Source organism: Botrytis sinoallii (genome assembly GCF_014898435.1).
Source record: "Botrytis sinoallii strain Bc 23 chromosome Unknown BSIN_029, whole genome shotgun sequence".
In the NCBI taxonomy this organism is placed as follows: Eukaryota; Fungi; Ascomycota; class Leotiomycetes; order Helotiales; family Sclerotiniaceae; genus Botrytis; species Botrytis sinoallii.
This window is the reverse complement of record NW_024066056.1, coordinates 249,789-271,512: the sequence shown is the minus strand read 5'-3', so window position 1 is coordinate 271,512 and position 21,724 is coordinate 249,789. Positions and strand designations below refer to the sequence as shown.

The following is a 21,724-nucleotide window of genomic DNA, read 5'->3' as shown; positions in this document are numbered from 1 at the left end:
CGAGGAAGAAGATAAATTATTAAGTAGATTTGGGTGGTAAGGAAATAGAATAGAAGAAGCAAGCTTAAAGGAACCGAGACGACAAGAAGACAAGACAAGATTGATGATGAACCTGGGAAAGTCAATTAAAGTTTTTTGAGAATCAGGCATTCACCTGCGAATAGGTCATTGTTGCCTGATAAAGGAGGCACTCGAGAGGCCGAGGTTCGAGTCTGGATATCACATGACCATCAATACATCAGAGATTGATTGGACTGGCTTGGTTTGCTTTCGATCTCTTCTTGCAGGTACTAGGTACGTATACGGATGCATTTACTCAACTCAACTCACATTCATTTCACATTCCAGTCTCACATTGATTGTTCCACATAAAATGAACCCAATCCTATTTCTATTCACAACATCCTCTTGATCCATCCATCTCTCATGCTTCTATCGTTTGGAGACAACTTCTGCCAGCGTTGTCACCGTTGTCGTTGCTCCAAGCATCGTCAAGAGAGAAACATCCTTGCCAAACTTCGTGAACAGCCAATTTCGAATCTCGGCCGCTATCATACTATCGATTCCATATTTATTAATTGGTGTCTCAGTGTCGACTTCATCGAGATCCACGTATAGAAGCCTCGAAATCTTGTGTCGGATGCGTTCAACGATACTCAAACCTTCCGATGGATCTCCAGTCTCCTTGCCCAATGTCGTAACACCCGAAAGCATATGCGTAGCTTGGACCAAGTTGCGAAATCGTGGATCAAGTGACCAAGGCATGTCGTCGATGGGATACTTTTCATTGATCTCTTGTAGCCCTGCAGGTTCAATTCCCACAAGAAGATGCCCTTGAGCTAGGGGATCAAATTCGTACGCTGTTGTTTGCGAAGCAGGACCGATTCCAGCATCGCAATATTGCAAGAATTCATCCTCGTCGTTACCATAAAAGCCGTTGCGTATCATAGCTTGCTGGTATCTAATTGTGCACGTCGTCAGAGATGGAAATATGATTGACTTTTTCATGTCTACTTACTCGGGCATATAACTGACGATTCCGATCCCAAGAACTTGGCTAAGCGATAAGGAAGTAGCAGGCAATCCCAGGCTTTGTCTGTAACGGGCAAATGCATCCATGAAAGCATTGGAAGAGAGGTAGTTGCTCTGTGTTGCTGTGCCAAACATCACTGTCCATGAACTCCACATCTGAAAGAAGTCCAACGGCGAATCTTTCAGGGCCTCGTGAAGATTCAGTGTGCCAATTACTCGAGGGCGTACTGTGGACTCGAATTGATCAAGGGTCATGGAACTGAAAAGTCCGTCCTGTCAAAAATATTAGCGATCGGATTTACCACGCATAGCAGTGAAGATAGTCAAGGCTTACATGAAGTGTTAAAGCTCCTTGTATGACACCCTTGATTGGTAGATCAGTACTGCTGACTGCCGATTTGACATCCGCTAACGATGCAACATCACCCTGGACGATTTGAGTATTGACGCCTTGAAGTCGAAGCTGGCTGAGAAAAGTTTCCGTGTTCTTGTTTGAGTTTCCACTGCGAGAGAGATAAATCAGGTTTCGAGCACCTCGATCGACAGCCCATCTGCTGAACGAACGGCCCAGACCTCCCAGACAGCCAACTAACAGATAAGCTGCATTTGGATCAAATTTCGATTTGAAAGGACTCAATCGTACCTTGTGATATGTTAGCACTAGATGCTATTTCTGTTCAGCGTCGCATGGGAATATTACCTTGAGTCCAATGCTACTCTTCTGTTCATACCCGACAACAATCTTCCCAATATGGGCACCTTTGCCAAAAGTCATGAGAGCTTTGTCAATTTCTGAGACATGGTACGCTGTGTATGGTAGGGGTCGAATCAAACCAACACGCTTGAAATGGTCTAAGCTAGTCATTAGGCTTAAATAAATTAGCCTCGTTAAGTTACCTCGTTTTGAATGGTATAAGGGTGTACTTACTCGCCAATGACCTTTGGCCTCAAGCTACTCATTACCTCCAGATCGAAAGAAGCGAATGTAGCAGTTCGTTGAAAGACATCCAAGTTGAGCTTCCCCTTTTCTAAAACCTCCGTTCGCCCAATCTCAACAAACCGTCCCATAGGTGCTATACAACGCCAATAATCATGCATCATCTCTCCCCGAGCACTACATAATATCACATCTATTCCTTTCCCTTTGGTGTAATCCCAGAGACTTTGCGCTGAATCGGCATCGCGCGACCAGAAGATGTGATCTTCTGTGATCCCGTAGCCCATTTTAAGGAGCTGTTCTTTCTTCTCCTTTGTTCCGACAGTGGCATAAATCTCAGCTCCACACAATCTGGCGATTTGGATAGCTGCCAGGCCAACTGCTCCGGTTGCGGATTGAATCAGTACAGATTCGCCCGATCGCAATCTTCCGAGATCGATGAGCCCGTATATAGCAGTGCAGAACGCGATAGGCAAAGTCGATGCACTTTCGAATGTATCTTCGGGTTGGAGCTTTTTACAGAAGCAAGCTTTGTCTCTAACAAAGTTCCCAAACTTCGCAAACGATTGACAATAGACTCGATCTCCAGGCTTCAGATCTTTTACAGAAGCCCCAATCTTGGTTATAACACCGGCACATTCGTCACTAAAAGTATTGGAGTGATGCCGGCCTGTAACAACAGCTATATCTTTGTTGTTGATGCCAGCATAAGCGACTTCTATCTCAACGCAATCATCGGCAAGAGACTCTGTGAAGTCTGGATCTTCTTGAAAGTGGATTGTGCTCAAGACTCCAGGTTTGTCAATGGCCAACTTCAGAGGGGTGGATCTCATATCTGCAATCTGAACCTCTTGTGTGGAAGTTTGCTGACTCCCTTTGACCTTTGATTCTTCGTTCAAAGCTTCATCCGGAACTACACGACTGATGTAAACGATGCCGTTCTTTTGTCTAAACTCTACGTCACTGTGTAAGTCTGCCTTATTCGATATTTTGTCCTCATGGCTCAGGAGCAAATCAAGGTCTTTGCTCTCGGTTGGATCGAGTGCATGATCAACATCAAGCATGGCTAAATTAAGACTGGCATTTTCAACCTTGAGTCCACGGGCAAGTCCGGAAATCATTGCAAATTCAGGATTTTTGCCCTCTAGAAGATTTCCGCTTGTCACCCATAGGACGGAACTAGCCTGTTCGAAATAGTTTTGAAGACCTCTCCATTCAGAAGCATTGGTTTCCAGGAACAAAGGCCTTTCGAGTTCAACAACGAATAATAGCCGCTTGTATCGAAGTTGTTTGCTTTCCGACAATTCTAAGAGTTCTGCGGGCATGCCTTTCTGTTCAATGCAGGTTTTGAGGGCAAGAGTATAGGCAGATGGAGTGCTGCGATAAATCTTATAGTGGAATTAGCAAATATCGTGGCATAGATGTACGCACTCAAAGTGATATCAAAACATACCAATGTTATCCCTGGTTGCGACGATGGCAAATCTGGATTTGGTGCAAGAGACGGCTGGGCAGCAGTTGCACAAATAACTGTTGCAGAAATATGATCACCTGCGTAATCATCCAAATGGAAATCAAGTCCCTTGAATCCCGCTTCTGGTAAAACTGCACGCCACATAGTCTTGCTTAGGAATGGTCCGTTGCGTCGCGGGAACTCTGTATCAAGATCACCCTTCCAGAAATCCGAAAAGGTTCCAAGGACCAAACCGGCACTCAAATTTGATCTTGTCAACTCAAGCAGAATAATCTTTCCCCCTGGCTTCAATGCGCTGCGAATGTTTTCGAGAGTTCTTTTGATGTTTGAGGTTGCGTGGATAACATTCGATGCAACAATCAGATCCCACTCCGGCTGATATCCCTGCTCATTCGCGGGCCTCTCCATATCAAAGGCACCGAATGTCATTCCAGCAAAGCCTTTGAAAGTATCTTCTGCACCAGCTAGAAAGGAAGTTGTCGTATCTGTAAATCGATATTCTGCATACTGTCGCCATACTGTATTGCCTTTCAGCGCAGGAAGAATCTCTCGCGTAGCACTACCGGTGCCTGCTCCAACTTCCAAGATCTTCAAGTTAGGTTGTTGATGGGCATATAGTGCGGCCATAGAAGCCAATCGCTTATTCCCTTCCTTGTAAACTTGGCCGCTCTCGTAGTTGTCTATCAGCAAGTTGTCTTGTAATGCGACCTGAATTCCAGTCTTTCGGCCTGCGTATATGTCTGAAAGATTGTTGTAGAGATGACACATGAGCCGACATTCAGATGATTTTGGTTTTAGGTCTGCTGCAATTTTCTCAATTTTCTCTGCCCGCTGTTCATTTGTGAGGTTGGAGATCTGGTTTGCAGGCGACAGAGGATCATTGCGCATACGATCTAATTGCTCAACCGTCCATTCGAGCATGCGTTGTAGATGCGGAACCTCTGATCCTTTGGCGAATATCTCCTGGTGTGTTTCCCGAAACTGTATAAGTTGATACAGCGCTAAAAGATTTAGAGATGGCAGCACTGCACTGTCATCTAACGTGATTGGTGGGAAAAGTCTCGATACAAGATCATCATCAAGCTCTTCAAATAGTGGTTTCCAAGTTAATCGCAGATAAGGACTGTCCTTTTTGCTAGATATCAAAGAGCTCTGATCTGATGCAATGAGGAGGATATCTTTGGCTTCAAGGATCTTGCTTTGTGTGTCGCCAAGCAGTATCAAATCCGCCACCAACCCTCGTACCCCTTTCAATGCACCTCTAGCGACACAATGTGCAGAGGCTTTTGTGGACTTGGCTACTTTTGGCCAAATTTTGATGCTGCCGATGCTGACAGGCATAACCGCCTTCTTGAATTTGGTAGCAGTGCTTGAATGTGAAGCTACAATAGAGAGTTGCATTGCTGCATCGAAAGCTGCAGGGTGGATTACATAACGAGACTCTCCCGCGATTAGTTTTGCTGTCGGCTTCAACGGGATCTTCGCCCCGGCGAGTCTCTTTTGATCTACCCCTTTTATGGAAGAAAGACCCTGAAACGTTGGACCATAAATCAACCCGATGGAGGCAAATTTTTCATACCAAGGGAGGCTTGGTATGTCCTTTAAATCTCGTCTTGAACTATCTATCTCCTGCAACAATGAACTCGCCGTGGGAACTAGTGTTTTATCAGTCTTCTGGGATACAAATGGATTAATCGCCGAGCCAATCAAATGAAAACTTACCATCAGGTTTGAAATTGACATGAACAGTACCCCGACAATGTTCGACAAAGTTGTCTTCTCCATTCACACTATCTACCGAAGTAAGAAGGAATTCAAACCTTGAATCGTAATCACTGTTGGTATTCAAGCTAGCCTTTCGCAATGTGAAAAGGATCTCGATGCCTCCGTCCTCTTCGGGGATCACCAATGCCTTTTGCAAACTGACATCCTGAATTTCGTAGGATGATATTTCTTCTTCTAAACCACCATTGACTTCTACCGCCTGGGTTGCTGCTTCGATGGCCATCGCAAGGTAGCCTGTGGATGGGAAAACTATCTCTTGGCCAACCTTACGACATTTTGTCAATTCAAGTTGAAGGCTTTCAAGGGCAGGGGTGGACTTACTCGATGATCCGTTAGCCACGGAAGGTCTTTGTTCCTCAGAATATTTCTCCATGTCGGTGCGTCTTTTACGCCTCCCGGAATTCGGCTTCCCAGAATGTCGTGTCGCGGATGTTGCCTTTGGCGCCACTCGCGCGTGTAACGATTCTCAAGGAGTAACACATCCGAATACTGCCATTGGTAGTGTGGGAGGTCGGTAATTATCTTACAGACCTGCCCACAATCATCAACCGGACACTTACTCTCGTTGACACGCGTTAAGTTCACCTTGTGACCTTTTGTAAACAGCATTCCAGCCAAGGTAAGAACATCAGATGCGTTATCGTTGTTCCGTACAATAGCCGTCAGGTATTCGGGAAATCTGCCAGAATGGTTCTTTGAAATCTGTCGGAGCGGGCCTTGAAGTGCACTGTGTGGCCCTATTTCAACGAGAATATCAACTGGCGCCGATGTGACTAAAGCTGCAACAGCTTCGGCGAACAACACTGGCGACTCCATGTTTTTTCTCCAGTATGAACCATCTATGTTGGCACCTTCGTCTAGTGCACGACCGTACACGCTGGAGAAGAAGGCTGCTGGCTTTGGAGCTGGTTCTTTCGAAGGCTGAGCTTTGATAACTTTCGGGTAGCTCGGTTCTTCGTATTTTTCAATACTGGTTTCGTATTCTGGGCCTGCGAAAGTGGATAAAGTCAACAATTGGCGAAGAAAAAAGGTATCAAGTTGAGATTGCAATGAAATACAGGCAGGGTCAAATCCGCCCAATCCTTTACGAGAGTAGAAAGAAGAACAGGACAATCATACCAAGAGGCTTCATATGGTGGGAGTGGTACGCATTACCACCGGTCGAAAGTAGTCTTGCAAACTTCTTATCCCCATCGAGGGCTTCTTTGACAGAAAGTAGCGCAGTTTTGTCGCCACTGAGTGTAACACTTTCTGGAGAGTTGTGGCATGCAACGATAACTTTGCCCTCATTCTGGCCAATGTATGCGCGGACTTCTGCAGCTCCAAGTCCCACCGCCATCATAAGCCCGTCTTCCTTGTTTTTAGCCACACTTTTACCACGGAGATACGCCGCAATAATTGCATTCCTCTCTGTGATCAAACCCGCTGCATAGCTAGCAGCAATCTCACCTGTAATTAATTAGCAGTCAAGCAAATAATTGGGATGTAAGCTGTATACCAGAAGAGTGGCCAACAACCGCCGACGGCTTAATACCCCAGTCAGCTAGAAGATTAACCAAAGCTATCTGAGTGGCAGTGACAAGAGGTTGAGATAGCTCTGCATCATGTATATGGGATTTATCTTTTGGTTGCCGAAGAGTATCTGTAACAATTAGCAGCTTCCAGTTTCACGAAGTGTTCCGCAAATACCCTCAATGGTCCAGCTTCTACCGTCCTGTAACTCGTCCAGATACGCATCTAAGATTCGGATGGTGTTTTGGTAAATAGGAAACTCCTGCATCAAAGTTACGCCCATTTCGGGCCACTGCGCACCTTGACCTGGATGATGTTAGACTATTCTGGATTTTTTCAGTATGAATAACTACCTGTGAAGACGAAACCAAGAGTTGGAGGGTTTGAAGAAATCTTCTTAGGTGTGTGTACAAGTTCCGCAATCTGATGGTCGGTACCAGAACTAGCGATCTGAAAGGTGCGATGAGAGAAAAGTGAGCGTCGCTCACTGAGCGTGTATGCTATGTCATTCAGATTCCAATCTGAGATGTTATTGTTGAGAGCAGAAATATTTGCTGCGAGAGTTCTCTCGTCATGGGCTGAGAACGGAAGAAGAAACTTGTTTCGATGCATGTGAGTCAACTTTTCGTCGCCATTTTTAACTCCGTTTCGATGTACTTGGGAGTCAACCTTGTCTGCATGAATCTGTCGTGATTCTCGGTACCAGGGAAGTACAGAATCGACGGACTCAATAACTGTTTTGCCATTAGATTGCAATACGATTTGGTATGAATCGGGATCCTTGATTTATACATACTCGCGTGAGCATTTGCTCCCCCATACCCAAATGAATTGATACTCGCTCTTCGAACTGGTAAATCGGGCCATGGTGTACTTTCCGTTACAATTTTAAGCCTACCATCCTTCAAATCAACTATTCAAGCGTCAGTTAGAGCTAAAAAGGCTGGGTTTGCGATTAACTTGCTATTAGGATTGAGAGTCTTCAGGCCAACGGTTGGTGGAATAACTCCATGCTCTATCGCGATTACAGCTTTCATGACACCTGCGATACCACTCGATGGCTCACTATGGCCCATGTTTGATTTTATCTGAGGGGTTCAGCATCATAGTCACACATACGTGAAGAGTGTCTGTGAAGACATACAGATCCTATCAAAAGAGGTGAATCTCTTGATTTTGACTTTGCAAAGACGCGGCCGATTGCCGATATCTCCAATGGATCGCCAACTGCAGTTCCAGTACCGTGGCATTCGAAATATCTATCAGGTGATGAGTTGATGTATCGAAAAACAATATGTAGATACGGGAAATATATATACCCGGTAAGTGCAGGGTCTAAACCACCGGCACGTTCATATGCTCTACGAATCACTGCTTCTTGACCATCGGGGCTTGGATGTGTAATTCCACCAGTTCTCCCATTTCTATGTTACTCTTTAGCTCTACGCGTATGGTTGTGAAGGAGTGAAGATTCTCACGCGTTGATAGCTGTGCCACGAATAACAGCTCGAATTGGATCCCCGTCCTTCACTGCCTGAGCCAGACTTTTGATGTATAAAGCACCAATTCATCAGCACGGGCATATCCGTCGGCTAAGGAAATTTAGTTACATGTTGAGTGAATGGTATGACGAGTGACTGGGATTCTTACCTGCAGCATCAAATGTATGGCAAACAGATGTTGGTGAGACAGCTCCAAGTACCGAAGAAAACAATTGGCATTCTGGGGTCAGGATTAAGTTTGATCCCCCAACAACAGCAGCAGTACACTCCCCTGTTTGAATTGAAGAACAGGCTAAATGTAAAGCATACATTGAGCTAGAGCAAGCTGTGTCGAGTGTCATGCTCGGTCCCTTCAGATCAAAAATATAGTTGACGCGGTTACTCAAAACCGTAATCCCGCCACCAGTCACTGAATATGGCTGCGGGTACTCGGGGTCACGATATTGCATGAGCTGGTGATCATAATTGAAGTTTCCGACGAAACAGCCAGTTTTTGAACCGGCCAATTTATGCATTGGAACTCCTCCAGACTCGAAGGCTTCGTAGACAACTTCCATAAATTTTCTTTGCGCAGGATCCATACTCATCACCTCCCTGGGATGTATTCCAAAGAATGTATGATCAAAGTTGCGGACATCAGATTTGAGGAATGCGCCTCCCTCTGTGTAGAAAGATCCAGGTCGGTTACCATTTGCATGGTAGAAGGACTTGGTCTTGATTCTATCTTCGGGAAAAGCACTGTATGCAGTTCTTTTGGCTTGCAAGAAATCCCAAAGCTCGGATGGAGACTCAGAATCGCCGGGCCATCGACAACCTTCACGTGGTTAGCAAAGCTTAAGCATTGGGGATAGTGTATAGTACTCATTCCAATGATAGCTATCGGCTCACACGCCTCAGGTGAGAGGTTAAAATCGATTGGTAAGGATCCCATCTTGAATATGTTTTTTTGTGTTGTGGTGTTGAAACGGAAATTTTTTCAACTAGGATTTCACACGAGAAATTTATGAAATTCTAGTGAAGTCTCACTGTTGTGAGGGAGCACTTTTTTGTTTTAATAACAGAAGTTTCGCACGGAGAGTATCGCAACTCTTGTTTACAACTTGATGATGTAACTACTGATCATCTTTTTTACGATACATGTAATCTTCGGTCTAAGGAAACGGCTCACCATCATGATGATCTTCAAAGCCTCAATGAAGGGGTGACTGCATGCAGATAGTCGCCAGTGCTGCTGCCATTAAGGCGAATCAGCCCCTTGCTGAAGGAGTTCGAATTTAGCCGATGGTTCGTGAACTTAATGCAACACTACTGATCATGATATTCGATCGAATTTTTTTTAACATCTTGACCAATAACCGGAGAGAGAGCTTCAACTGTATTCGAAACTGATTCAAGTGTGCTAAACTATACCTAGATTTTCCTCGTGAGATCGCAGCACCAATGATTTTCGAAGCTTCTATCTCCATCTTTACATGATATGAAAATAGCAAACTGTTTATACCACACTTAGAAATGAGGGGGTTTTCTTTATCGAATGTAACGTCGTGGAGGCAATTGTACTGAAATGATTCACTCTCGTCCACGGATGTCCAGAAATAATTTGGGGGGGGAGTGTCTGACTGCATACATGTCAGAAAATCCTACACGGCAGGGAAGGTCTGCAAGTAAGAATCTCTCATGGACGCAATATCCTTTTGTCCGAAACAAGAAAAATAACGTTGGCATTTGCAGTTATCCTGAGGAAGGTATGTGAGGAACTTCATGGTATGATCCCATTTCAATATTTTGTTCTCTTCTTCTGATCTCTTCCAGCACTCTTCATTTTGCTATCAATTCGTCTAACAAACCTTAGCAAGGATTTGACGATTTTCACGAGCAAGATGATCTATACACGCTTTTTAGTACTCAAATTTTCTTTATTTATTTTATGGTTCAGTGCGGGGTGTACTGCACACGAAGAGAAGAATCTGAATGCGACTGCCAGCATTCCTCTCCCCAATGATGGAGTTCAATCTCCTTTAATTTGGACAAACACAGGAGACGAAGCTCTAGATCTTGTTTATCTGAAGAAGTCTATCCAAAAAGAGCTCAAAAACAGACTGTCTCCGACCGCCGAAGTTTTGATAGACTCAGACGAAGATTTTGTGCACGCGAATGTACGATATTCGAATTACCAACGGCCTACGTATATTGCTGCGGTCAAAGTTTTCGAAGAGGCAGATGTGGTAGAAACGGTGAGAAATTCTGAACAATTGTGCCATATTTTGCTCACGCTCTTACAGGTTAATTATGCTAGATTGAGGGGCATACCCTTCGCTGCCCGAGTTGGGGGTCACTCTCTCACTACGTCTCTACGAAGAGTCAAAAATGGCATCGTTATCGATTTGCGAGGACTAAATAGCATCACATTTGATTCCGAAAAGCAGCAAATCACAGCTGGTGGTGGAGTACAAACAGGACAAATGGCAAATGCTACCTACGCGCGTGGCATGGAAGTCAGTGAGTTATACCCTTCTGATACATCTGTTTTCATATTAATACATGGTATAGCTGTTGGATCGTGTCCATGCACAGGACTCATGGGAATATCTCTTGGCGCAGGCATCGGTCGACTACAAGGTATTGATGTTAATTTCTTAATTTGAGGTCATATAACTCACTAATTCTGATAGGGAAGTATGGTTATCTCAATGATAACATGGTTTCAGTTCGCCTTCTACTTGCCAATGGTACTATTATTCAGGCCTCAGAGGGCGAGAACACAGATGTATTTTGGGCTGTTCGGGGTGCTGGTCACAACTTCGGCATTGCTCTCGAAGCTACCTTCCAAGTATATCCGCAGCACAACGATGGAAAGCACTATGTGGTAGATTTTGAGTTCGAACTCAAATCCCTCGAAGACGTTTTTGAGGCCTTGAATGAGGTTTCCAATCCGATGCCTAAGGAGCTTGCTGTCTTCGTTATTGGCCGTAAACGTGGTCATAGCCCGACTGGTGGTGTGAGTTTTGTTTCCGCCGTCATCCCTCTGAGGTTTATTCTACGCCTTAGCAACACTATGACTATTTTTAATACTGATCTTAATAGTCTACCATAAACGTGAACCTCGTGTGGTCTGGTCCCGACGTAGACGCTAAAAGTTACGTTGAGCGTTTTGCTAGTCTCTCCCCCGTGTGGCGCGACGAAACGGTCGCCACCTGGGATGCTCTTCCTTGGGCAACCTACAATGGTTTGAATAACATTCTATGCACTCCTGAAGGATGGGCTCGCTTTCCCATCAAGAATTTCTACGCTGCAAATGTTAAGAAGTATGATATCGCTACTATGCGTTCTTTCCTGGACGGATGGAATGACATGAATGCTAAATATGACGGACAAGCAATGGTCAGTTTTATGTTTGAATCATTTGCGCAACAAGGCGTGAGAAGATATAATTCTGATAGAACTGCTTTTCCGTGGCGACACGGGGCAGATCATTTTCTGTAAGTGGTTTAATCTGAACAATTCACTGCCCGTTTCTGTCACCACTTTTTAAATGTCAAGAATTCATATTCTGATCCTTGACATTTCATATCTTACAATCGCTGAAAATTTGTATAGAATGATGGAGATCGCTTCCAAAACACCAGAAAATGCCGAAACCTTCGATACCTGGCTCTCTGAACAACAGGATGCTTTCATCGAAACGTCGGGCTTTTCTCGTTTACACCAGTATGTGAATTATGGACACGGATCCAAAGATCCACCCGAAGCTCTTTATGGATACGAACCTTGGCGGCTGGAAAAATTGCGTGCTTTGAAGAAAGAGCTCGATCCAGAAGGGTACTTCAATGGGTATCAGCCCTTTGTAACTGAGGATCAATTAACTTGAATATAACAAGTCTTGGGTCGGGGGGAAGTTTGCATTGGCAGTGATAATTCCAAATTGGATTGCAAGGAGAACAAGCCGTGTCGTGTGATGCAAATATCTAGCAAGGCGGCTCATTGCTTGCAGAAGTTTCCAATCTGCCTAAATCACACTGTTGCATATGAGCCGAGTGGCGGATAGTATTTAGATAGTAACAACGTTACACACATAAAGTCTACATTTAACCACAAAGAGTAATCAATATAGTGCAACATATAGGAAATAAGGGTTTTACGGCAAGAAATACCATTCTATCGAAACTTTTTGAGAGATTCATTCTTGGGATTGGAAAAAATATGGAACACTGTCAACCCAGCTATCTCAAATAATCGAGTAATTAATGGGTAGGACTCCCAGTGACTGAACCAATTGAATAGATAGGAGATCGGTACATGATTGGTGTTTACGGATTGTACAGTCAACATCAGTTCTGCTACCAGAGTTATATATTTGGTATTTATTTGAAGCTAACAATACAACCTAGGGATAAATATTGGCCAGATCCCTCATTCATATCACATTCAATTTGATGAATCTGCACTCAGATTACGTATCTAAAGCCAAAGCCGAGTCTGTTAAGCCCAACTCAAAAGTCGTATTTGTTTGATTCTTACTCAAAACCAAGAACTTGGCCACATTTTCCTGTTCCGCCGCTAATGGATCCAAATCATAGAATCCGATTACATCGGTATTCAGTTGATCTAATGTCGGATTGCGAAAACTAAGCGCTGATTTCGTTTCATTGAGACCGGCGGCCGGGAACCTCCCGATGCGGGCTGTGAGCGAATCTACTTCACTGCGCAATTCCTCCGCAGTATCGTAATAGTTGTTGAAAAGACCTAGAGCCTTGCCGGTTGGACCATCAAACGTTTTGGCTCCAAGGAGATATTCAAGTGCAAGGCCGCGGTTCATGAGTGTTCCTAGAAAAAGCTGGCCACCACCACCGGCAACAAGTCCAAGAGCATTCTCAAAAGAACCGGCACGGGCATTGGGCCCAGCGAAACGCATGTCCATTTGAACGGTCAGCTCTTGCCCGGCCCCAAATGCCCGACCGTTCATCTCCGCGATGAATATTGTGGAAGTTATGCTGTTGAATAGATTTGCAACTGCGATGTACTGCAGGGTAAAAGTTTCCTTTTCGGTTGTGAGAGGTTGCTGAATGGAGGTGACGTCGATATGACCCAAGAAATAATCGGGGTTGGCACTGTCGAATACAACGACTTTGGGAGGAGGGGTAGTACGATTAGATGGCTGTAGGGACTCGAGAAAGTCAAACAAGTCCGAGATGAGGAATTTATCGCAGAGGTTTATCGGAGGATGGTCAAAAGTGACGCGCGTGACGTTTGCATTTTGTTGGAATTGGAGTGTCCCATATTGGGATGCTGGAAGGGTAGCAGGTAGGGTTGCCCTCCCGATTGTTGATATTGACAAAAGTACAAGTGTGGATAAACGGGACATTCTTAATTGAATCATGAATGCGTCGGATTATGAAGATTGCAAGTTGGAATATCAAGCTTACGGGAAATTCAAGCACGTTTAGATACAGAAATTGATGCTGAAACAAGCAGGAAGCTGGACTCTTTTAAATTGTCAAACTCTATCCCAAGACTCACAAGATACAAACGAACAGACGGCACAGATTCTTGCCAAGTACACGGTATAGTTGAAATACTGATTGACCTAGCCAAAGAAAGTTTGTGAAGGATTTTCGAAGGATTATTAGTTCTTAGTCCTTAGTTCAAGTCATTGCATAATCTCGAGCGGTGTCGAGAGTATTATTTTCAGTATACCAAGTGTATTATAGTATAGATGATTCAATGATAATTACAAGGTTGTATCTCACTAGCTAGTGGTAGTAACCATATTGTCGACACTGAATCCCACTAGAAACATGTTGAAATCTTGGAATACACATGCCTGAGAGCGTTTGAAGCTCTGGAGTAGGCAACCATTGATACACCTCTGAGATATGGAGCGCTTGGCTTGTAGTCCGCCGGACTCAAGCAGTATCAAAATACGCCTTCAGTATGATTGGGCTAGGTAGATAATTCTTTGCTGACGTAGATTTGTATTAATACAATACATATCCTCGTAAGTATGAGAAAGCTAATGTCAGCCACTACGATAATGTGAAGTAATGCTCTAACATGAGTCTTAATGTCAAGTTATTTTGATTGCGAGCCATGGCAGCCCGCGTATCTGAAGGATTACAGCCAAAAGCCTCATCCTAATCATGGAACATCCTGAAAGTGGTTTGTGTGTTCAGCTGAGATGACAAAAATATGACTTTGTGCTCTTGATGCCGACCAAGAATTCTGAATAAGATGGCTATTTGCATGATAGACGGGAGGTTCAATGAAGTCTTTCTAGACTAAAAGATGACATTGATGATGGAATCGGAAGGCGAAGCTTTATCAGGCTGTCAGATCAACTAATTCCATTACTTCGGACCGTTACAGGCCGGCAAGTATTCGATCCGAGTCCATTCGGGATACGTCATATACCATGATCATTTCATGCCGCCTGACCGCATCAAGCTTACATCCGGGGTGATCTGACATGACAGCCTGACTGCATAAGCGATGACTCTGACTGCATAAGCGAACGCCCTGACTGATCTCCAGCTAATATCTCGACAGTTCTCGGTAAACATTGAAGATAGATGTAACCATACCTAGGTGCCCATTGATTGTTAACCAATTTTCGCAACACCGAACTATGATGTGAGAAAGCCTTGCTTACTGGGGCGGGGGGGGTCGCTTTCATTCAAGTAAGTATCTTCCCTTCCTAACATGTAATATGCATACTGAATGAAACCTTACCATTGTTTGAAGTCATGTTATTCGAATTTATCCTATGTGGAAGCCTGATTGTAACAGCTTGCGGTACCTCGACACCTATCAAATCAAATACCTCTACAAACTCATGTGTACAACTGGCAGCTGCTTTGCCAGGTCAAGTGTATGATCCGGGAACAGTGAATTACACTACAGAAACACAGTGTATGTCGAACGAAAAAACGCTCCCCCAACATCATGCCTCCAAGAATTGTCAATGAATACCCAGTTCACTTTTAGATAAGATAAGTGCTGACAAAAACCTGGATATAGCCTTTTTCTCAAAGATAGCATGGCTCAGTCCCTATTGCGTCTTCTCACCCTTAACTTCGGGTGATCTTGCCACTGGTGTTAAGATTCTTGCCCGGACCAATACTTCATTTGCCATTCGGAGTGGTGGCCATGCGGCAGTGGCCGGCATCGCATCTACTGATTATGGGGTTATGATCGCGACAACAAGTTTCACGGAAAAGACACTTGTTCCACTACCGAATGACTATGGTGTACCATATCTAAGAGCCGGGGCTGCCTTTCGCTGGTCGGACATCTATGAGTTTTTGGAACCATACGGCTTGATCGCTGTGGGTGGCCGTGTCGCTCCAGTTGGCAGCTCCTTAGTTTTAGGAGGCGGCCTTAGCTACCATGCTTCTCTTTACGGATGGGCTGCTAACAATGTTGTTAACTTTGAATTGGTGACAGCAAATGGAACTATTCTACAAGTTAATGATGCTACTTACCCAGATCTCTTTTGGGCGCTCAAAGGTGGTTCCAATAATTTTGGGGTCGTCACTCGTTATGACCTCAAAACATATGAGAGCGGACTCGTATTGTAAGTTGTGATTTTACTATTTCTCATAAACCGATGTTCGCAGTAAGATGCTCTGATAACTTTTGACATAATATCCATCCCAGATAAGAGACTGATACTTTCTTTATTGCAGTGGTGGTAGCGTTCAATGGGGAGCAGAAGCTACTCAGCAATACCTAGATGCCTACACTGCTTATATAGCCCCAGGTGGGGGTATCGATGACGCAAATGGAAACTTGATGCCCGATTTCAGCTACAACCCAATGACCGGTGCTGAGAGCTCTGGAACCGTTTACTTTTACAATGGGAATGATCCAAGTCCCAAAGCTTTCGAGAATTTCACAGCTATACCAACGGTTTCTAGCGAAGTTGGCATCATGAATTTCAGTGCTATTGTGAGCCAGACTGAATTTTTCGCCTCTTTGGTCAACCGGTAAGACTATCGACCATCAAAATTGTACTTGAACGAAATTAATCCATGATACTCAGATGGAGCTGGTACGATACATCCATCCTATTCAGCAATGAAACGTCGGAGCTCGTTTACAACGTAGTCGTTGGTAATGCGAAATTGCAACTTTCCCAGGTCAATTGCACAGTTGGATTTGCATTAGAGCCAATGACAGTAGCCATGCAGCACGCAGCGGTCGCTAGCGGAGGTGATGCCATATCGCTCAATCCATCCAAGGGTAATTTCTTGGGTAAGTCGCAATCGATTCCAGGGGACTCAGAAGACGATAAAAAGTTCCAAATGATGAGCGGAATGGAATAACTAACACTTGATAGTTGCTGAAATTTACGTAGACTGGAGCAATCCAAATGATGACCAAATAGTGAAGGCATTCCTAACATCTACAATCGCAGAGATAGAAGAGCAAACGAAAGCTAAAGGGTTGTACTATCCATTCAAGTGGCTCAACGACGCGGGAATTGGCGAAAATCCTATTTTATCATATGGTTATGGTACCTCGCTGTCTAAATTGCGAGCCATTAGCAAAAAATATGATCCGAATGGCGTTTTCCAGAAATTAGTTCCTGGGTTTAAGTTAGGGTTTGATTTCGCGGGAGTCTAGATAGGCATGATGAGCATGATCGTGAAAGGAAAAATGAGTCTCATTATCTTGGATAACAATGAACAATAATTGTAGCCATCAATGAACTTCAGTTGCGACCTTCCAGTCAGGACTCAGGCGTGTTTAAATGCGCAGGTGGTTCTATCCCAATTCGTATGGCTGGCGATTGTGCGTACAGACAAGGTCATATGTGCTGGCCTGTATAGGACGATACCGATGTCTTTGCGGAAAAGTGTCGAAGAGCCAATTCAATCTTACGTAGTGCATACCACGTGACATGCAAACAAACGGCTTGCCAGCCCCGTCACCTGACAATAATTTGAGGTGCAAATTAAAAATCCACCTTAAATATGATTCTCAAGTTGTGGTCAACTTATTATTTGTCGACTTATAAAGCAAGCCTATATATAAAGCTGATGCTACGAACGTCGACAGTCTCACGTGCGCGATGGGCGAACCATCATGTCGCGAATTTGAAATGGTGATACGAGCGATATAACATGTCGTCGCATTGACTGTGTAAGGTTGAACAGACCGACTAAATTTCAAGGCTGCAAAAATATTACCTTTCACCTGGCCCAGAAACTTATCTCAGGTCCACGCTCCAGACTCGTAAATACATCGAATTGCTCCATGACCACATTTTCACCCACTCCTAATCCTTTATATTCACTATCAGTCCCCACAACCTCAAACTCAAAATGATACACTATCTTTGCAACAATATACGCCATCTCCTGAATCGCTAACCGTTGTCCAATGCAATGTCTTGGACCTACCGAAAAAGGTTTGAAAGCCATTCGAGCTAGGCTCAGACTTTCCTCGTCATTATCCAACCATCTCTCGGGCATGAACCTATGCGGCTCCTTGAAGTAAAACTCGTTGCGAAATAGTGCAAAATTTGGTACCCCCAAACATACACCCCCTGGGAAATGTATTCCCAATACCTCGATGCCGCCCTCGCAAACAACACGCGGAAGGGCCGTCGGAGCAGGTGGACACAAGCGCATCGCCTCGTCAATGCATGCACGCAGGTATTTGCAATTCTCAACATCGAGGACGCGAATAGAGGTGCTGGATGAGAAGGTGTGAGCAAGCTCGGAGCGGAGACTTTGCAGAGCGTGGGGGTTGTGGAAGAGGTAAAAGAGTGTGGCTGTCAAAGTGGTCGATGTGGTGTCGGAGCCTAAGTTTAAATAGAAGGATCACGTTAGCTAAGTGCGGACACTCTTATGTTGAAAAGTTAAATAAAGCAGAAGGGGATAAAGTCGAGGTAAGAACAAACCAGCCATCATGAGGAGAATCGCTTCACCGAGGAGCTCGTTGTCGCTGTATACCGAGGTTGTCTCTTCATCGTGAGCATTGAGCAAATGATGCATGATATCAGAGCTGGTGTTATTGTTGCTTAACTTGACATGGGAATATATCTCCGTTTTATCGATCCTGTTAGTCTCCTCGCGATGTTGATGGGCACGTTGTACAGTGTATGAACGCGCATAGTCCGCAAGCGCGGTGTTTGCCTTGGCCATTTGTGGGAAAAGAATCCGGTCTATGTATAGCTTTTTGAAAAATGGCACCTGTGATGTCTGGATTTTTTGAAATGATTAAATTCTGCTTCCCGAAGGAAATCGGGAACCGTTCTTACCATGTAGACACGAACGGCACGTTGGTGGAAACTCTTGACAAGTTTTTCCCCTTTTCCGCCAATACTTGAGATCAAATGTCAGCATACATTTGTTGCAATATACGATGATTTGGAGGACACGAAATGTACGAATCAGAAGTACGAGAATTGTTACAGAGTACTGGGGAGGGAACACGAAACCCCACGATTTGACTTACAAGCCAAATGCAGCACCGAAACAGAGATGTCCCATTATATCCAGCATTAGACAATTAGCTTCATAAGCCCAGTTGAAAACACATTTCTGATCTGATGTTACTGTCTGGGCGGTGTTTGATTTTGTATTTCCTCTCATTAATTTTGAGATCAATTCATCCACAGGCTGAGAAATAGATTCCTCGTAGGTCGCAAGTGCCACATCCGAGAAACCCTTCGCCATAATACGACGCTTTCGTCTATGGGCCTCTTTAGAACTTGTGTTGAACGTGTTGATGGCATATTTGTTCACACGGAATGCTGCATATGCCTCTTCTGGCTTCGCCGTATTCTTGTTGAAGCCATAAATTTCTAGTAGTACGGTTTAGCACTATATTCTCTTTTATTGTGCATGGGGAAATACCATTCACAGCGTCAGAATCGTTGATGGACAATTTGTTTGGCGCGTAGCGTACGTATTTGCCTGTAAAATAGTTAGCACTAGAGAGAACATCGTTATCGTTCGAAGGTACAATACCATGTTTGAGATGTAATCGGAAAAGGTGGTAATGAAGATCCCCCTTCCAAGCATGGTAGAGGACCGGTAAACTAGACAACCGTGAGAGTAATGGTCCGGGGTAGCCATTAAGTGGATGGAAGAACAAGCGACTGACAGCACAATACAAGACCTGTTATTATTTCAGCGCTATTTCCACCATTTCATTTAGACTCCCCGTGGCTGTATGAAGCTTGTGAATCTTGGAAAGGGGTGATTTTACCCAACAGAATACGAGAGTTGGAAACATGAAAACAGATCTCGTGACTTGGGCGTATGATAGATCCATTTTGCTGTGCCTCAATTCAAATTCTCAACATTCTTAATAATCTTATAAGTAAAAGAGTTGCTAGTTGGGCGCTATTGGAGCCCTGTAAGCTATGAGCTATAGGCTGAATCCAGCCGCAAATCAATCAAACAAGGATACTCTGACCACAGTAGTTGGCCGCTGCTGGCTGTTCCATGCATCATATGCATGCAGTCACTGTAACATTGGCCATAATACCGGACTTAGCATTAAATCCATAGAGTAATATTGAGTCTGATAACCTGCAAATTGCTTTCAAGTGATTACTTGGATCCATAGCGGTACTTTCAAGAGGAGGTTCAAACATTGGAACTTGTCCTGCATAATAACTAATAATAATGATGTAATCTGGTATGAATATTGATTGATTCGTTCCACCCCTCTCTTCCACATCTCGGATTTAATGGACTTAGGACTTAGGATTTCAATGCGCACCCCTATTCAGTCAACCTACCGCCCTGAGACGATGTAAATAATGAATCAATTTTACTTTTGCTACAGTGCGTTGTCTACCTAGGTTTTTCTCTGAAGTGAAAGCAAAGCTGGCAGAATACAATCTCGTCAATACAGCCCAGCTCCTACGTCGTGGAAGATATATCAATAGTCACAAGGTCACCAACGATGGCTACTAGCAGCGACGAGGAGAAGAATAAACGAACAGATGCAGTTTCCCCAGAATCTTCCCCGGATGCGAAGGCCCCACTTCACGAGTCCACTCCACAGTCTCCACCCACGCCGCCAAATGGCGGACTAGGCGCTTGGCTGTGTGTACTTGGTGCATTTTTTATATTCACGAATACTTGGTATGTATATGTGATTTTCAGTCTTGAATCCATTACATATTTATGTTGACTCATCAAATAAAGGGGAATCACTGCAAGCTTTGGAGCTTTTCAGTCTTATTATATCACCACTCTGCCTGAGTCTGCATCATCGATATCATGGATTGGCAGTATACAATCGTTTTTGGTGGTGTTTGTTGGCATTGTATCCGGGCCATTATTTGATCGAGGTTATATTCGTATCTTGATGGCCACTGGGTGCTTCATGATTGTGTTTGGAACGATGATGCTTAGCCTCTCTACGAAGTATTATCAAATAATCCTCTCCCAGGGAATTGTCATTGGCCTAGGTGCCGGCCTAGTTTATATTCCTGCACTCGCCATCATCTCAACTCAGTTCACCACAAAACGACCATTTGCGATCGGATGTGCCTCCTCAGGATCAAGCATAGGTTGGTTAACACTCATCTGGCATGGCACGACCGATACTAAGTGAAATTGACTAGGTGGAATAATCTTCCCAATTATGTTTCGGAGATTAGAACCAAAGGTTGGATTTGGTTGGGCTGTCCGCGCCATCGGCTTCATCAGTCTCGGCACACTTGCTGTCTCCCTCGCCATACTAAGCCGGCACAAAAGGCCAAAGTCTGCGACTAAAAAAGCTCTTTTCGATTTTAAAGCTTTCACTGAACTTCCATTTCTAGGCTTCGCCGTTTCTCTTCTTCTCATCTTTGTAGCATTCTACATTCCCCTCTTCTATATCCCTTCCTACGCCATTTACAGCCTCAAGATTGACGAAAATCTCTCCTTTTACCTCTTAGCCATTACCAACGCCGGTTCATTCTTTGGTCGAACGGTTCCGTTCCTGATTGCCAACCGCGTCGGTTCCATCCAAATATTTGTTTTTTGGACTGTTGCCGCCGTCATCGTAATGTTCTCTTGGCTGGGCATACACAATGAAGCGGGCTTTATAGTGTTTTGTATTATCTGGGGATTCATATCTGGCGTCCTCGTGACAGCACCCGCTGCAGCAGTGGCACACCCAACATTATCGCCCTCAATGAGTGTCATAGGAACTCGATTGGGTATGAGTTGGATCACAGCGGCAATTGGAATTCTCATCGGGCCGCCTATTGCTGGAGCTTTGGTTGATCTCGATACGGACTATTTTGTCAAGGCTATTGTCTTTGCCGGGGTAGTGATGGCTGCTGGAGCAGTATGTCTCATGCCTCCCCTTCTCGCTGCCATGAAATACAAACCAGTGGAGAATTGAGAACGTGGTTAGGAGATATTTGCAAATTGTTTCGATGCTCTCCTCCTCCCGGAAAGATTAAAAGCATCTATTTGGCTAGGAGAGCTTAAAATTGCATTTTACCTGTCGTAGATCCGCAGGTCATAA

General features: G+C 44.3%; 6 protein-coding genes across 6 annotated transcripts; 3 read left to right on the top strand and 3 right to left on the bottom strand.

Moving 5' to 3' along the window:
• Nucleotides 1–132: 132 nt before the first annotated feature.
• Nucleotides 133–9,417, bottom strand: EAF02_011044 (uncharacterized protein). The gene is given in 20 exon segments (XM_038907092.1): nucleotides 133–961; nucleotides 1,019–1,305; nucleotides 1,367–1,675; nucleotides 1,733–1,901; nucleotides 1,961–3,357; nucleotides 3,423–5,098; nucleotides 5,166–5,493; nucleotides 5,550–6,217; nucleotides 6,348–6,677; nucleotides 6,727–6,870; nucleotides 6,918–7,046; nucleotides 7,094–7,474; nucleotides 7,537–7,634; nucleotides 7,701–7,828; nucleotides 7,885–7,999; nucleotides 8,060–8,164; nucleotides 8,219–8,274; nucleotides 8,286–8,332; nucleotides 8,391–9,056; nucleotides 9,104–9,417. 20 exon segments carry the CDS (start codon nucleotides 9,171–9,173, stop codon nucleotides 433–435), a joined length of 7,632 nt encoding a protein of 2,543 aa, XP_038753118.1. The 5' UTR covers nucleotides 9,174–9,417; the 3' UTR covers nucleotides 133–432.
• Nucleotides 9,418–10,122: 705 nt separating this feature from the next.
• EAF02_011043 (uncharacterized protein) lies at nucleotides 10,123–12,110 on the top strand (the record flags this gene model as incomplete). Its single annotated transcript, XM_038907091.1, has 6 exons — nucleotides 10,123–10,476; nucleotides 10,525–10,741; nucleotides 10,793–10,861; nucleotides 10,915–11,240; nucleotides 11,327–11,721; nucleotides 11,840–12,110. The coding sequence occupies 6 exons, from the start codon at nucleotides 10,123–10,125 to the stop codon at nucleotides 12,108–12,110; spliced, it is 1,632 nt and encodes a 543-aa protein (XP_038753117.1).
• A 582-nt stretch (nucleotides 12,111–12,692) lies between these two features.
• EAF02_011042 (uncharacterized protein) lies at nucleotides 12,693–13,604 on the bottom strand (the record flags this gene model as incomplete). The annotated part of the gene is made up of 1 exon (XM_038907090.1): nucleotides 12,693–13,604. One exon carries the CDS (start codon nucleotides 13,602–13,604, stop codon nucleotides 12,693–12,695), a length of 912 nt encoding a protein of 303 aa, XP_038753116.1.
• Nucleotides 13,605–14,825: 1,221 nt separating this feature from the next.
• On the top strand, nucleotides 14,826–16,994 carry EAF02_011041 (uncharacterized protein). The gene is made up of 5 exons (XM_038907089.1): nucleotides 14,826–15,148; nucleotides 15,257–15,812; nucleotides 15,925–16,224; nucleotides 16,281–16,492; nucleotides 16,578–16,994. Exons 1-5 carry the CDS (start codon nucleotides 14,983–14,985, stop codon nucleotides 16,862–16,864), a joined length of 1,521 nt encoding a protein of 506 aa, XP_038753115.1. The 5' UTR covers nucleotides 14,826–14,982; the 3' UTR covers nucleotides 16,865–16,994.
• On the bottom strand, nucleotides 16,995–19,601 carry EAF02_011040 (uncharacterized protein). Its single transcript, XM_038907088.1, has 6 exons — nucleotides 19,460–19,601; nucleotides 19,105–19,369; nucleotides 18,704–19,052; nucleotides 18,507–18,570; nucleotides 18,147–18,447; nucleotides 16,995–18,047 (listed from the first exon to the last, which is right to left on the bottom strand). Exons 1-6 carry the CDS (start codon nucleotides 19,523–19,525, stop codon nucleotides 17,434–17,436), a joined length of 1,659 nt encoding a protein of 552 aa, XP_038753114.1. The 5' UTR covers nucleotides 19,526–19,601; the 3' UTR covers nucleotides 16,995–17,433.
• Nucleotides 19,602–20,164: 563 nt separating this feature from the next.
• Nucleotides 20,165–21,598, top strand: EAF02_011039 (uncharacterized protein; the record flags this gene model as incomplete). The annotated part of the gene is made up of 3 exons (XM_038907087.1): nucleotides 20,165–20,346; nucleotides 20,410–20,777; nucleotides 20,832–21,598. 3 exons carry the CDS (start codon nucleotides 20,165–20,167, stop codon nucleotides 21,596–21,598), a joined length of 1,317 nt encoding a protein of 438 aa, XP_038753113.1.
• Between the last annotated feature and the right edge of the window lie 126 nt (nucleotides 21,599–21,724).